This window comes from Symsagittifera roscoffensis, chromosome 5 (assembly GCF_963678635.1).
Source record: "Symsagittifera roscoffensis chromosome 5, txSymRosc1.1, whole genome shotgun sequence".
Taxonomy (NCBI): domain Eukaryota; kingdom Metazoa; phylum Xenacoelomorpha; order Acoela; family Convolutidae; genus Symsagittifera; species Symsagittifera roscoffensis.
In genome coordinates, this window is record NC_087066.1 from 41,914,333 (window position 1) to 41,929,859 (window position 15,527).

Consider the following 15,527-nt stretch of genomic DNA (forward strand, 5'->3'; position numbering starts at 1 on the left):
GAGTTTGAATTAGTTCCTCGCATTGTTCTATAGAATAATGCGAGGAACTAATTCAAACTCTGTGGTCATTAAAAACTAAGTTGCGGGACACATTGAAGCATTGAAAATATCTTTTCAAATGACTTCTACCAGGAAGAAATTTAAAAATATTGTACTTACTGCCGTACTTTTTGTACTTTAATTTTGTACTCAAATATTGTAGTTTCTACCTGTCACAAATTTAAAAATATTGTACTTACAACAGTGCTTATTTTACTTTAGTATTGTACTTTAATATTGTAGTTTCTATCAATCTTAATTTTAAAAATATTGTATTTACTACCGCCATTATAGGTACCCAAAATAGATTGAAAATTTAGATTTGTCTTAGTTTGTATTGTAGATGTAATTTTCAAGCTCATAATATTCAAGCAAGATATTGCTATGAACGTTTTCGTTCCTCAAAGAAATCGGATTCTAAAAGATATTTGAAAACGGAGGCGAAAATATTTGTACAAAATGTTTGTAAACTAATTGTGGAAAAACTGAGAAAAACGTAAGAATTTGAGTTTAACAGATTCGAATTGTAAAAGATATTCTACCGGAACTTGTGTTATAACCCAAGTGTTTCTTTGTATAAAAACGGTCTCTTGGTATCTTTGATTCAGGGCGCTTTACTGATTTCTACAAGCTAATTTTTTATATTCTTTTAAATAATCCGCTGATACAACCATAATGTTTTTGTAATTTTTGAGTAATTTTGTTTTGAATTAATTATGGCCAGAGGCTTATGTACCCCTTGTACAGCAACCAACTACTCTTGTTTTAATTATTTTATCTGATAAGTTATCCTGCTGGTATGGAAAAAAATTGGAGCAGACAAAATGTTTGACAAATTTACCTTTTTAGAAAATTTCTCCTTACAATTTGCCAATGTAGATCTAAGTGTTTTAGTTTTTGAAATATTCTTTTAATTTATGCAATCGAAACCTTGTCTTAGTTTCTTAGACCTCAGAATTTTTTTTCTGCGCGTTACCAGTCATCTTTAAAGAATTCTATCTACTAACGAAACACATGATGTGATAACGCCGCAAAGCTGATACAAAAACTTAACACAAAACTGAAACTGAAGGAAAAATTTGCAGTTTCTGACGAAAAAAAAGAATTATTAACTTGTTTAAAATTCGTCACTTGCTAATGAAACGGAAGTTTAAAGATGTTCTCAAAAGGTAAATGAAACCCGGGCTGCAACTTGCAAAAAAAACACGCAAAAATACATCGGGTACTAGTTCACTTGATTGGTCTCTTAAAATTGCTGTGTTCCCTAATGAAAACCGAGGTACAGTTTATGGCTAATTCTAACAGTAAGCTTTTTTTATTTATCTATATTGCTGTGGTAACGTGCCTAGTTAGTCTAGCAGGTATGAATCCGGTTACCAAACTTTTAGTAAACTAGTACCATACATCGTTACGTATGACTTGTCGGCACGTTAGTTATGCCGCTGAATCCGCAAAATGTGATTAAAGAAATTTGTAGCAGATTCAGATTTTTGCAAGTAGATTCCGCAGATTATTATTGGCTTATAGATTCCCTAAACTCTCCTAGACTCCGCAAGTTTAGTTTCGAATTCCGCAAATTGTGCTGATTTTGGACCGATTTTGAGCAGAACAGTAATTAGTCGTTTGTATTTGGATTTCAGAACAGTAAGAAGGTTAATTCGGATTCCGCTTAAAAGTGCCAAAATTTTTTTGTAATGTTAATATCACTTTGGTCTTGAATCTTTTTTCCAATCCTCCTCAATGCATAAAAATTCAAAAATTCGGATCAATTGAGCTATCTCCCCCAAGCAAAAACGGTAAAACGCTACAAAAAGACGTCAGCAAACTTAATTAGATGATTTATGTGTTCTAAGCACGCAATCAGATGACCGCCTGAAGTTTATTTTAAATGAGTATCGAAAAGAGTTTTGAAATATTAAAAAAAATCGAAATTTATAGAACAATTTTTTTGTAACTTTTTGTTTTGGCGACCATTGCCTCATCAAGGAAAGCAAAATACCAGAGTTGATGCTCTAGCCTTGTATCTAAATAGGAAAACTGTTCTCCGCAGTACCTTAATTTTGTACACAAGAGTTTTTTCCTTTTAGGACAGAAGCAAGTAGCTTTATATTCCTCAGTTTTTCAGTTTTTTTATTCTTTTTACACTCTCTTGTAATTTTTGAGGTTTGATCTTGTAAGTTTTGACGTTCCACATTCGTTGGAGAATCTAGCTTGTGATTTCATATCATTCAAACTATTTTCAAGTGGTTATAAACATGGCTCAAGCACCTATTGAGCTATCTCCCCCCAAGCGAGAATGGGGGGGGGGGGGGGGGAGAGATTGCTCAATGGGATCCAAAAAATGGAGAACAGGTTTTCTCAAAAAATCAAAAAACCATTTAAGAATAAAAAAACTTCGTCTGTAGAAACTTCCGCGTTTTTATTTAACCGCCATCAAACTAAAAGAATGTTGAAAATTTTAAAGTTGTTTTATGTCTAGATTTAAGTGGGAGATGAAAATCAATCAAGCATGACGATTGAATCAAATATATAGATTTAATAAATAGTTTGCAAAGCAGAAAACCTACTTCGATCGATCCCGACTCTGCATCGACATCACCCATCACAAATGGTATTCCTGAGGGAGGAGACACAATGCCCCACTTGGGGGAGCCATACGTGTTCAAGGAAAAACTGGTCGTGTTGAGGGGCTCCATGGTGGTCACTTTGGTGCCTGTGGGGGAGTTCTCAGGGACGAAGAAGCCAGAACCAGATATTTGTGTCTGGTCTGAAATGTAGCAAATGTAGTATTAAACTTTACAGTCATCTGTTTGGAATGAAAAAAAAATGTATAACAGGTATGAGGACTGGATAAAAATCATGTTTAGAAGAGCCAAATCTACATTTTTGTGTTTCGGAAATTTAAAGAAAAATGCAATACTTTCAGAAGAATTGGCAAAAAAACTTTCGGCTATAAGTACTCACTGGTTGTAGGACTCCGTTTTTTCCTCCTCGGTTCCTGTGTAGCCCTGGGTTCCTCTCTCATTTCAAGTCCTGCTAGCGAAGGCACAAGTCTAGCTAAAAAACGGCGAAAACAGAGCACGAAGAAGATGCAATGCAGAGAAAGAAAGAGGAGAGAGAGAGAGAGAGAGAGAGAGAGAGAGGAGAGAGAGAGAGAGAGAGAGAGAGAGAGATAGAGAGAGAGAGAGAGAGAGAGAGAGAGAGAGAGAGAGAGAGAGAGAGAGAGAGAGAGAGAGAGAGAGAGAGAGAGAGAGAGAGAGAGAGAGAGAGAGAGAGAGAGAGAGAGAGAGAGAGAGGAGAGGAGAGAGAGAGAGAGCGAGAGAGAGAGAGAGAGAGAGAGAGAGAGAGAAGAGAGAGAGAGAGAGAGAGAGAGAGAGAGAACGGCTAAGAAAAAAAAGAGAGAGAGAGAGAGAGAGAGAGAGAGAAAGATAGTTTTCCCGATAAATTGAGCGGGTGTTGGGAACTACAGATATATGCTCATGCAATACTTAGGAACGTACCCTAAAACGAGAAGACGTACCCTAATTTAAATCAGATACCGTCGCCACTGCCAGTGCGTGAAGTTTAACGTGACAAAAATGTTGACCTTGGTAGCAAGCATATAATACGTAATTTATAAAACCGCCATATATATTTTAAAATAATATCAGTCTAAGCAAAATTCCCCCTTCAATTAAAAAAAAACAAGCACAATTTCAAAAACAGTTTTGCATCCAGTAATCTCAAGTCCACTTGTTTGAATCTATAAAATTCCGCAGGTTATCCACAATCTCTTTCTCCTCTGGTTAACTTTTAAAGTAATCAATCGTCTTGTTCAACCCGAAAGCTCACCACCACGAAATCCTCCAGTAGCTGCCGCTGTTCCTCCTTGTTCATAGTATCTGCCGCTGGCTCTTCATTCTTCAGCAAACACCAGATCATCAGTTGCTAGTCCTCCTCATGATTTCTCACTCATGCTGGCAAAGTCAGCCATCCTTTTAATCATTGTGGCTTCCAACCATTGTTAAAAAATAGTAACGTGAAGCCGTCTATAGTTATCCTTTGCGCATCCTTGGTCGATGGTACTAACTTCGTGTGCTTAACTGTTTAACGATCTTTCGCAATTTCTCCAGTACATCAACGAAGTATCCTGAGACATCCTCATCCAATCCATCGATGTCGTCTTGAACGAAGTCTCCAACCAATAGAAACGGCATATCTTTCTGTCGAATTACGTATCTTTCTTCTGCTTATTGATTTTTTCGGGACTGGTAGCGCTTTGAGTGTTGTAGTCAGAGCTCTCCTTGACCGCGAATAAGTTCACTGGCCGCGCGTCAACCAACATCGCACTCGAAAAAATTGTTCGTCAAAGAACTTCGGTGGTTTGCGCTTACGTAAAGGCCCTGTGTTTCGTCTCAATGTCAACTTCGACGTTTTCAACAAAGGGCTGTTTGCATCTTCTATACCTCTGAAATTTCCATCGGAGGGGTACTAGACGATTTTACTTTGAGAGCCTCTCATTTAGAAACTACTTCACCCTCTTCCTGCCGCGGCGAATCACCTTCTTGGAGATCCAGATCACCCGAAACACTTTAATCTTGCCATTCGTCGGTGTCCTGCGCCTCGTCCGCTGTATACAAAACTTCTGTACTATGCGGTTTTACTTTACTAGCCAAGCATTTGCTCCATAACCTCATTCTCTCTCCGTTTCCTTCCGAACAGCGTGAACTTCAGTTTGTCACTTTTGGTCCTTAAGAAAAAGCGTCCAATGACAACTGTCATAGCTCTGTAAAACTGATATTGACTATCTTTCTATGAGGGTATTCATGAGAAAGAGTACCTTTGGACTTATTTTTAGTCAAAAAGGTCAACTGAGACCTTTGGGTACTACCTTTGAAAATACATTTTTCATCATCTGTCCGGTGTGCCTCTTCCCCTCTCCAAACATGAATTGCTGCCTTCTTTCTTCCTTCTATCTCGTTTGTAACGGTCGCAATCTCAATGCGTGCCGGTTCTTGCAATGCGGGATATGTATTGTGTGTAAAAAAATGTCTTTTCCTTTTTTGCAATAACTACGAACTGACATTTTGGCGAGCAGTCTACTCAGATAGAAGTGGTTCCAGGCCGTGCCAAAAGTTTTCAGGCCGTGCTAGCTCGATTTTGCTCGTGACTGCGATATTTGCTAAAGGCTGCTCACGTAAAAGAATCAACTTCAACGCAAATCAGTTATCGTCGCTAGTGGCGATAAGTTAGTTAAGTTTAACTTCACAATAATGTTGACTATGGTAACAAGCATAGGTTACGTATTGCATAATATCGCTATATATATCTAATTATCTTCTTACCAGGAACACTTCAAATGGAACTTCAACCGATATATTCTCCCCCCCCCCCCCTTAATTCAGACCTCAATATCTCTCTGGGTTTATAATGCCTTGAACCTGCTTGGTGGAATATTAACACAAATTCAAAAAAGTGGTATTGGTCGCAGATGACAAGGAGCGTCTGGTTCTAGAGCAGAGAAGGGATAAGTTTGTGATGCAACGGATTATCCAACAACTTCTGCGGTTAGTATCTTCTTAAGCCACGTTAGCCAATTCGGCAAACCCCTCATATAAAGTTTTTCTACTAACTAACCGAACATTTTTTCGCAATTACGTTCTCATAGAACATTCTAACACTACAGATAGTTAATGTTTTTCACTAATCAAAATGTTTTTTACGCAATCGTTATCTTTTGAAAAGAAATTTTGCTCAAAAATTACGTCAAATTATTTTCGAAGAATTATTCAGAAAAGCTCACTACTTATGGAAGCAAATACACTGACACGATTAAAAAATCGAGTCTAAACTCATCGCTCAGTTTCTGAACCAAATCTTCTCAACTCAGATTTAGATATTCGCCCCCCCCCCCCGTGCCACCCAGAGCCCCCTTCAGCAATTTGGGTCAAACAATACTAGAGTTGTTTTGAATAATGGCAAAATTTACTAAAAGTAAGAAAAAGCACAGGCCGTGAAAATGTAATACTCTGATAAAAACCTTTAAAAAAAGTCCAAACAAGGCATTTGAATTTTGGTGCAGCGCCAAATTTGTGAGGGAATGGGAGCTTTTTTATTGCTTATACTAATTTTTAGAAACTCACCTTGGTTTGGATCTAAAAATGATTCACGATCACATGTAAGGAGACCGAAAATCAATATGTGAGATAATTTTTTCAGTCAAAAATACTCGTTGATTTACCTTTTGATGAGGTAGAATCGTATAAGAAAATGACATTTATGTAACTAATAAAAAAGAAACAATAAATAGAAATTATAGGATACATTATCACAATAATGATAATTTGTTTTTATACTTTTAGGAAAAATAAAAATACTATATTAATTCAATTAGAAGAAGGAACCAAATCAATTCTCCCATGTCGACTATCAACATGACTACTACAAGTGTAGAAAAGTCTAGTAATGATTTTCTGTAAAAGAGTGCCCTAAATGACAGCCGAGGTAACTGAGGCTTTTTCTATTTTTAATCTTTAGAAAGTCCATTATAACTAACACATTGCAGTTATTGAAAGATAATCGCTTTTTAATGTTTTTTTTTCGTCAATTTTCAAATTGTAATTTTTTTGTATTAATAAAATACTGAGCGGATTCTTAAGAATCTAAAGTTTACCCGTCTGAACATTGAAAAGCTCATTAACGACAATCATAGACAATTTTCTTGTCAAGTATACTGTAGTACCAACCACTTTTGGTCATATATTTATTTATACCGGGGATTGAGTGTCAATTTTTGCTTTATTCATTTTCAAGAGGTAAATTGATAATCTTTTCGCGCTGAGGTGTCATCAAAATTTGACGCACTATTTGTGACGCCAAAAAAAGCTGTGGCTTTTCTCTATTTTTATCCATAAAAATTAACAAAACGAGCTGAAGATTAGTAAATTTTGATCTGAAGTGATCTTTACTGAGTCTTTGTGAACTCTTCGAGAGTCAAAAACTCGTAAATTTTCAATTAAAGAAAGTGAGCGGTAATTCATATACATTTCTATCGCTGAATTTGAAGTCTTGAGTTGATTATAAGTGGGTGAGACTAGCTCATTAAAATTAAAACGATTTTTTTCAAAAGAAATTAATAAATAGAAGAAAAAATGTTGAACAAAAACATTGCAATTGTTTTTTTTCTCGCCTAAGCCGCTATTAAGAAATCGCATTTCGCTTTTTCAATTAAAGATTTGATTGATTTTTGCTTATTGATCCGACTTTTGGAGAAAACGACGGAATTTGAGCTGAGTACAACGCCTACCTGTGCTCGGGGTGGTTTTTGTTTCTCCAGGGCAATTTCGTCATTTTAACTAGCCAATTTTGAACGGAATTTTTGATATCATCTAAAAACCAGTGATGTCTTGAGCTCAATTTAAAAAAATATTATATTACTTGCGATCATTTTTTTAAATCAGGCTCGGAAACACGCACCGTGCAACCATCCGATATGACAAACATCCGAAAACTAAAAAAAATGTTGGAGACATCCAAAAAAAGCTTTACTAGGCAGCATCTAACATTTTTCAGCAAGTAGAGCAAGAAAGACCTGATTTCTACTTTTGCTTAAAACAGAGAGAAGGGCATCATATAAAAATAAGGTCCTGGTATCGCCGCAAAGCTATTGAATGTTCGGATGTGTGACAGAGCGGATGTTTGATATATCGGAACTATGCCCTAGACCCGGCTATTACCCTTTTAAATTGATTTCAGTTGAAATGGGGGCAAAAACTTGGTGATATTGCCACGGCACTAGACGCCGCTTAGAAAATCACATTGTACTTGGCGTAGCGTGTCGAAGAAAATTTTCAAAACAAATCGAAAATTTTTTGTCGATTTTTTTTTGAAAATTTTATCAATTTATTTCAAACAATTCTTTCAAAAAGTATGTCAAAGACATAAAAATGCAGTCAACTTTTGAAGACTTTTGCCTTGATACAAACGGTCTTCACTTAACACAAATTTAACATTTTAATCTTTCACATAAATGCAGCAAAAACAGTTTTCCGATCAACAAATCCGTTTAACAAAAAAAATTAATGAAAAACAACCCTAGTTTTTGTACAGCTCGTTATTTTTTTCGCAATCACGTCAATTATGCTACACAATTATAATTTTTCCTTTTCTCGAAATTTCAATTAGCTTTGCGTTTGCTACTAATTTCGCCGTCTTCGTTTCTGCTATGTGACTAAGCTTTTTTGCTGCCGCCTTCAAGTAATCGGGTCAAAATGAATTAAACAAGACTGCTCGTATCAGGGCGAAGCCCTGAAAGTTCCGACTGTCTTTTACCGTTTATGGAACAGTAATAACATAAACAACATAAAAAAATTAAATGAAATAAAATAAATTTTTCGATGAAAATCATCCCCCCATACGCCATATAAAGTACAAAACAATAAACTTCGCTCCTTGTAACAAATCAATTATGGCAAAAAGCCTTCTTTCAACCAATTTGGAAAAATTTCTAAGACGGATTAAATCTCCGCTTACGCATTAATGGCGCGAATTATATCGCGCGTTAATTGTCCCAAATTGGTCAAAATGACCATAATGCCAATCTTTAAACCCTCATAACTTTACGAAAAATGATCACAGGTGAAATATCTTATCAAATAAACGCTCAAGACAACAATAGCTTTCGAATGATGTAAAAAATTCCGTCAAAAATGGCTAGTTAAAAAGTCGAAATTTGTCTGAAGAAAAAAAAACCCACCCCGAGCACAAATATTCCGTTACTTTCGTATCGAAAGTCGGAACAAAAAGACACCAGCTTTTTGATATGTACTGCTCATTTGCTGTGTCGTTTTTGTGGATTTTGATACGATCATTCTCTTCTGATTTATAAAGACAAGACAAGACTGCTCGTATCAGGGCGAAGCCCTGAATGTTCCGATTGCCTTTTAAGGTTTATGGAGCAGCAGTAATAACATTAAAAATTAAATGAAATAAAATAAAATGAAATTTTTTTTCTTCTAAAAGTTGAAATTTTTTATGAAAATCATCGCCCCACACGCCATTTAAAGTACAAAAAGCTAGATTTCGTTCCTTGTAACAAATCAATTATGGCAAATAAGCTTCGTTCAACCAATTTGGAACGATTTCTAAGACGGACTAAATCTCCGCTTGCGCGTTAATAGCGCTAATTATATCACGCGTTAATTGTCCCAAATTGGTCAAAATGGCAATCTTTAAACCCTCATAACTTTACGAAAAATGATCACAGGTAAAATAGCTTTTCAAATTTAAGCTCAGTACAACAATACTTTTTGAAAGATAAAAAAAAAATCCGTCAAAAATGGCTAGTTAAAAAGTCGAAATTTGTCTGAAGAAAAAAAAACCCACCCCGAGCACAAATATTCCGTTACTAACGTATCGAAAGTCGGAACAAAAAGGACTGTAAAACATAGCTCTCGCTGTAGAAAACCAGAATAACCTCTTACGATTTACGCATTTTTCATGTATTATGACTCACAATTTCAAATCTCGAATTGTAGCGTTGAATTAGAATGCGCTTACGCGTTGAGAACCTTAGATAAGTGCTCGAAATGACGATTAATTTAATTCGGCAAATGAAAAATTGGCAGTTTTTGAACCAACAAAACTTTAGAAACACTGATCGCAAATTAAATGTCCCTTAATTACTAAGCTAAGAGCGCCGATTTCTTCAGCTTGGAAGTAATTTGATAGCAAGTTAGTAGCAAATTTGATTTCAAAAAGGAGGCAAACTGTAAAATGACACATTCGCAACTTCGTCTTAGAAATAAATCAATTACTACCGAGTTATTATATTTAAGGCAGCTAAAATATGCAGCACTTTACAAAAATGACAATTTAGAAATTTCTTTAACTTCACATAAAATTGTCCATTAGCATTCAATTTTTTGGCCAAACGCAGTGCATAATTTTTTGCTTATTTGATGTAATTTGTAATTTCAATTATTGTCTAAATTTCTGTCACTTTCTTCTAAATTTTAAACAATAAACGAAGTTAATTGATCTTGGATTCCATTTAAACTTGCTGCTATTATTTTGGAGGGAACGAATTGTCGAATAAAAGACATAGTCTCACAATAACTATTTCTTATTTGATTGGTAGAAAAGTACACGGAAACTGTTAATTTGATTTCAGAAACTTTACAAAACAAGAAATTGTAATCAAGTTTGTTAAAAATGCACAATTCTACAAAGAAAATCGTGTCTGATGAGATCTTCTGTATTCTGGCATAGATTAACCGTGAGAAAAAACTTCTCCTGAATCACTCTGCAGGTGTTTTTTTGTCAATAAAACCGCTAAAAGCTAAGAAAAAACTGAAGTTCAAGTTGTCAATTAACGGCACTAAAGCATTGCAGAGAGAGCAACATTTTTAAATGTAACATTGACAACAAACAAATGGAAAAGAGTTAGTGAACGCAAGGAAGCAGAAAAAAAACTGATTTGCTTTGACAAAACTCCATCTTTGCAATTTCAAAGTAGAAAAAAGATGGCCTTGCAGCTCTTTGAAATTCAAGAACAAATTTTGATTCAATCTTTTCGATAAAATTAACCCAATTTGAGAAAACTTGATCAACGGGTAAAGTTTTCATTTCATTTGGAATCCTGAAAACTAAGTTCTACTTTCGAAAGTAGAAGTCGCTCACATTTTTACTGTCTTTTAAATTTTGAATTGAAATTGTTTCATGTTCTTTACTGGCAGATAGAACGGATAAACAACATCCTTATTGCATTCAACTGTTACTCCGTAGTTAATTAATGTCATCTAATCTAGACTTGCTGTCTCTTTTCGTAAGTTTGCTTTCAGCGGCGGCAACTATTCGTTAACTTAAGTCATTGGGCCATTTTTTGGATTTTGTTTCTCAAATTGAGCATCAAATAATGGATTCCTGATAACCAGGCAGTCACTAGCGAACCATCGTTCGGTAGCCCTAAAAATCTTGCTCATATCATGCACAGTAATTTTTAGATCTCTAGTCTATTTTGTATTTCCTTCTTACCGGTTACCACTTTGTCATAACTTGGCTGGATGACATGCCGAATTGACACATCATCTAAAATCACCAGGAGCAGTTCATTTTATTCATTGTCCGCAATAGTTATTTTAACTTTAAAAAAATTGAAATTGAGCAGTTTGAGAAAACTTTTATGTTGTTTATTTTTAAATATTTAAGAATATAAGGGAATTTTTGGGATATAAATTTGTCCAAGAAGATCGAGTAATTATTAATCAAGAAGTTTCTAATTCATAACTTTAACTAAAATATCTAATGTTTTTCCTAAAGTTTTTCTCTAACTCAAATATCTAATGTTCCAATACAATGGTTTTCAGATATTTGAAGGTGTTTTTTTTGCAACCTAAAGCAATCAAATTTGAACAAAGAATTATATTTAGGTCTTAAGTTCGAAAAGTTAGGATTGATTTGACGAAAAGTTAGGATTGACACTTTTTGATAAATTAATCCAATTTAAGGAAACTAGGTTGCTGCGCATTTTTTTTATTACGCTGGGAAAACTAAACAAGACTGCTCGTATCAGGGCAAAGCCCTGAATGTTCCGACTGCCTTTTAAGGATTATGGAGTAGTAATAACAGTAAAAAATTAAATGTAAGAAAAAATAAAATGAAATTTTTTTTTTATTTCTAAAATTTGGATTTTTTTTTGAAAATCATCCCCCCACACGCCATACAAAGTTCAAAAGGATAGATTTTGTTCATTGTAACAAACCAATTATGGCAAATAAGCTTCTTTTAACCAATTTGGAACGATTTCTAAGACGGATTAACTCTCCGCTTACGCGTTAATAGCGCGAAATATATCGCGCGTTAATTGTCCCAAATTGGCCAAAATGGCAATCTTTAAACCCCCATTACTTAACAAAAAATGATCACAGGTGAAATATCTTTTCAAATTTGAGCTCAGGACAATAATACTTTTCGAATGATATAAAAAAAAAATTCCGTCAAAAATGGCTAGTTAAAAAGTCGAAATTTGTCTGAAGAAAAAAAAACCCACCCCGAGCACAAATATTCCGTTACTTTCGTATCGAAAGTCGGAACAAAAAATAAAATAGAAGTCGCTCACGTTTTTACTGTCTTTTAAATTTTGAAATGAAATTGTTCCATGTTCTTTACTGGCAGATAGAACGGATAAACAACATCCTTATTGCATTCAACTGTTACTCCGTAGTTAATTAATGTCATCTAATCTAGACTTGCTGTCTGTTTTCGTAAGTTTGCTTCCAGTGGCGGCAACTATTCGTTAATTTAAGTCATTGGACCTTTTTTTGGATTTTGTTTCTCAAATTGAGCATCAAATAATGGATTCCTGATAACCAGGCAGTCACTAGCGAACCATCGTTCGGTAGCCCTAAAAATCTTGCTCATATCATGCACAGCAATTTTTAGATCTCTAGTCTATTTTGTATTTCCTTCTTACCGGTTACCACTTGGTCATAATTTGGCTGGATGACATGCCGAATTGAAACATCATCTAAAATCACCAGGAGCAGTTCATTTTATTCATAGTCCGCAATAGTTATTTTAACTTTAAAAAAAATGAAATTGAGCAGTTTGAGAAAACTTTTATGTTGTTTATTTTTAAATATTTAAGAATATAAGGGAATCTTTGGGATATAAATTTGTCCAAGAAGATCGAGTAATATGTACTTTTTAACACTTTTTTCTCTAGACCTCTACATTATAGCGTTCTTTTACACTGAACCAGTTAACAAAACTGAATTTCTGAAATATGTTTTACTTTAAACGCATTTAAAATTTATCAACTGATTCAACATTATGGCACAATACAGTCAAATACACAATTTTATATCCGGAATTGTCATTAGATTTTTTAGTACTTCGATTGTTTCTATCGACGCCGATTTTTTCCACCATGAGGAGACGTTCCACTGCTCGCGTGACTCCGATGTTTCGAGCCTGGTCTAGCGTTACTTGCATGTGTTCCACGTGACCCTGGTCGACTCCCTGATGCCCCTGGGCTGCGGTGACTCCTCGCACTGCCATGACTCTTTGAACTTCCTTGACTTCTCTGACTGCGACTCGAACTCGGACGATGCGACCTGCAAACAAAAAATTTCGATTTTCGGCCTGTTTACTCATTAGGTCCAAATTTTTTAAATCAAATTAGCAAAAAATTGAAAAAGGATTCAAACCTGATGGTTCAAACCAAGCAAATGCCAAAAGTACATTTAAGAAAAATTATTAGTAAAATGCGACATTTCAAACTGTATTATGGGCATTTGCTTGATTTGAACATTAGTTTTGAATCATTTGCTTCCAAGTTTTCCTGATTTCCTCATTTCTTAATTAATACGGCTATGTTTACTATATTTAAAAGTATATGTAAGAAGGTGTCTGGGTCTTTTCTTTTAAACGGTTCGAAGTAGAAAAATTGCTCGTTATATAATTCGGATTTATAATCAATGGACATAACAAAACAAGCAAAATTGCAAAATTCGAGCGTGTGTTACTCAAATTGGGTTACTATTAGATAAAAAGGATGAGAGCAAAATGTGCTTCGAATTTCGTCAGTTACAATATGGTGAAACTTCTTTTGCGAAGTTCGTCGCCAAAACGTTACCCCAAAAAAAGCTGGACAAAATTTAGCCTCTTTTTAGTCACTCAAAGTTTATGCTGAAATTAAGTGAGATAAATTCTATCAAAATGATAATTTTATGTAGCCCAGAAAAGTTAATTGGGGGGGGGGGTGAATTAGGTTTTAAAAAAAACATTCAAACAGTTCTGTTATATCAAAAATGGTAATTTTGGCTACTATAGAAAAACAAATGTATGTTTACAAAACTTAGATTTTATCTGGATCTATTGCGAAGAAAGGTGAGGATTCATTCACATTTGCTTAATTGTTGTTGTTTAATATGGAGGGGACGCATCAGTGAAAACTGCTAATGCGGCGTCTTCACTGCCAACGCCATCGTCAAGGCTGCTTCCTCTGTCAAAATTTCTGACCGTCGATCCGAAGAGTTCAAAGCGTGCGGCTGCCGTTCCGTGGCAGACAAGCCAGTGTTCTACAGTATCTCTATTTTAATCACATCTTCTGCACATAGGGTCAATTGACGGGTCCATCAGGTCTCTGTATGCTCGAAACGCTGCATGGTGACCCGACCTCAACCGAGCTAGGGTAATCGCGTCTTTTCGTGTTTGAATGGCTTCTTTATCCTTCTTCCGTGAGAGTTTGCTATAGACAGTGGCCACTCTGGGGTGGGAGGGTGCACCATCTGGGCTGTGGCGGGTCTTCACTGGTAGTTGCTTCGTTAGCAAGGGTGTCGGCCATTTCGTTCCCGGGTATGTCCACGTGGCTCGGTATCCGTTGTATAACCGTCTTCGTTGATGTATTTTCAAGGCTGCTTTTGTTCTCAAATGTATCAGTAGATTAGTTGTTTAGGAACAGCACCAGAGATTGACTATCCGAGTAAATCAGTACCTTCCGGACATCAGGCGCTGCCTTTATTTCCCACTCTGTCGCGCTCAGCATCGCTTCTCTTTCTTCGTAGGGCGACGTCAGCTCTCTGCCTTTGATCTTCACCTCACTCACCACTGTCGGGTTCTCTGGATTGCCTCTAGTGACGACAACTCCTGCTACTCCCTTATTGGTAACTGCCGCAGCTGATCCGTCGGTGTAGATTACGACGTCGGCCCCATAGTCTGCGATGAGCTCCAGTGCTTTCTCCGCTCCTTTCTCTATTCCGTCCAGCTGAGTGTACGACTCCCAATTGTCATCGCGTTCTCGCTTGGGGCCCTCTCTGTTCTCCACCGCGGCAGGAAATTGCTTGCCGACGCGTCTCGCCTGCTGTTTCCAGTTGCTTCTCGTGAGTCTGTGAGGGGGGCCGAGGTCTGCTGGCTACTTCTCACGGATGGTTGGTGTGCGCTCGCGTCGCCTTCTCTCAGGACACTGCAGTGAGCCTTCTGCTGAAGGTGTGATAGCTGGGGTGGAGCAGGATTGCCCAGTCACTCTTCTCAGCGCCTTGTTCTGGGCCCTGTCCAGTCTGTCCAGCTGAGACGCCGAGAGCCAGGGTTGCCAATCCGATGCAGCGTAATCAGACATCAGCTGAAATGACATCGACAAGCGGGTCGATGAAGCACAGGAACAGCAGGGGGGGGGGCAACACCGAGCCCTGCGGGACTCTTCGGCAAATTCTCAAAAACTTGCCGATCGAGTTCGCGTACTGCACTCTTTCTTGTCTGTTTTTGAGGAAGCCAGCATTTCATCCCAGCAATTCATCGAAGGATTTTAAGGGGAACATCTTTTTCCATTTCCATCATCGTCCCAAGAAGCTCCTGTCACCAAACTCTGTCATAGGCTCTGTCTCCAAACTTCTGAAACTCGCCTGAAAACTCCACCTTGCTGCTCGGTCTGCCTGCTTTGCGGAGCGGGATGATCGTCTTCTTTTGGTACTCCTGCGCGCAAATCGGAGTTTTCCTTCGGGTTGTACTAT

At 36.7% G+C, this 15,527-nt stretch overlaps 1 protein-coding gene across 1 annotated transcript in view; it reads right to left on the reverse strand.

Annotated features, from left to right (window-relative positions):
• LOC134846733 (protein phosphatase 3 catalytic subunit alpha-like) overlaps positions 1-15,527 on the reverse strand; it is a 142,522-nt gene that overhangs the window by 1,906 nt on the left and 125,089 nt on the right. The window contains exons 10-11 of the mRNA XM_063864120.1: positions 12,946-13,133; positions 2,607-2,806 (exon numbers count right to left, since the gene is read on the reverse strand). Of these exons, the coding sequence (XP_063720190.1) occupies positions 2,607-2,806; positions 12,946-13,133 (388 nt within the window). The remainder of the gene's footprint in view (positions 1-2,606; positions 2,807-12,945; positions 13,134-15,527) is intronic.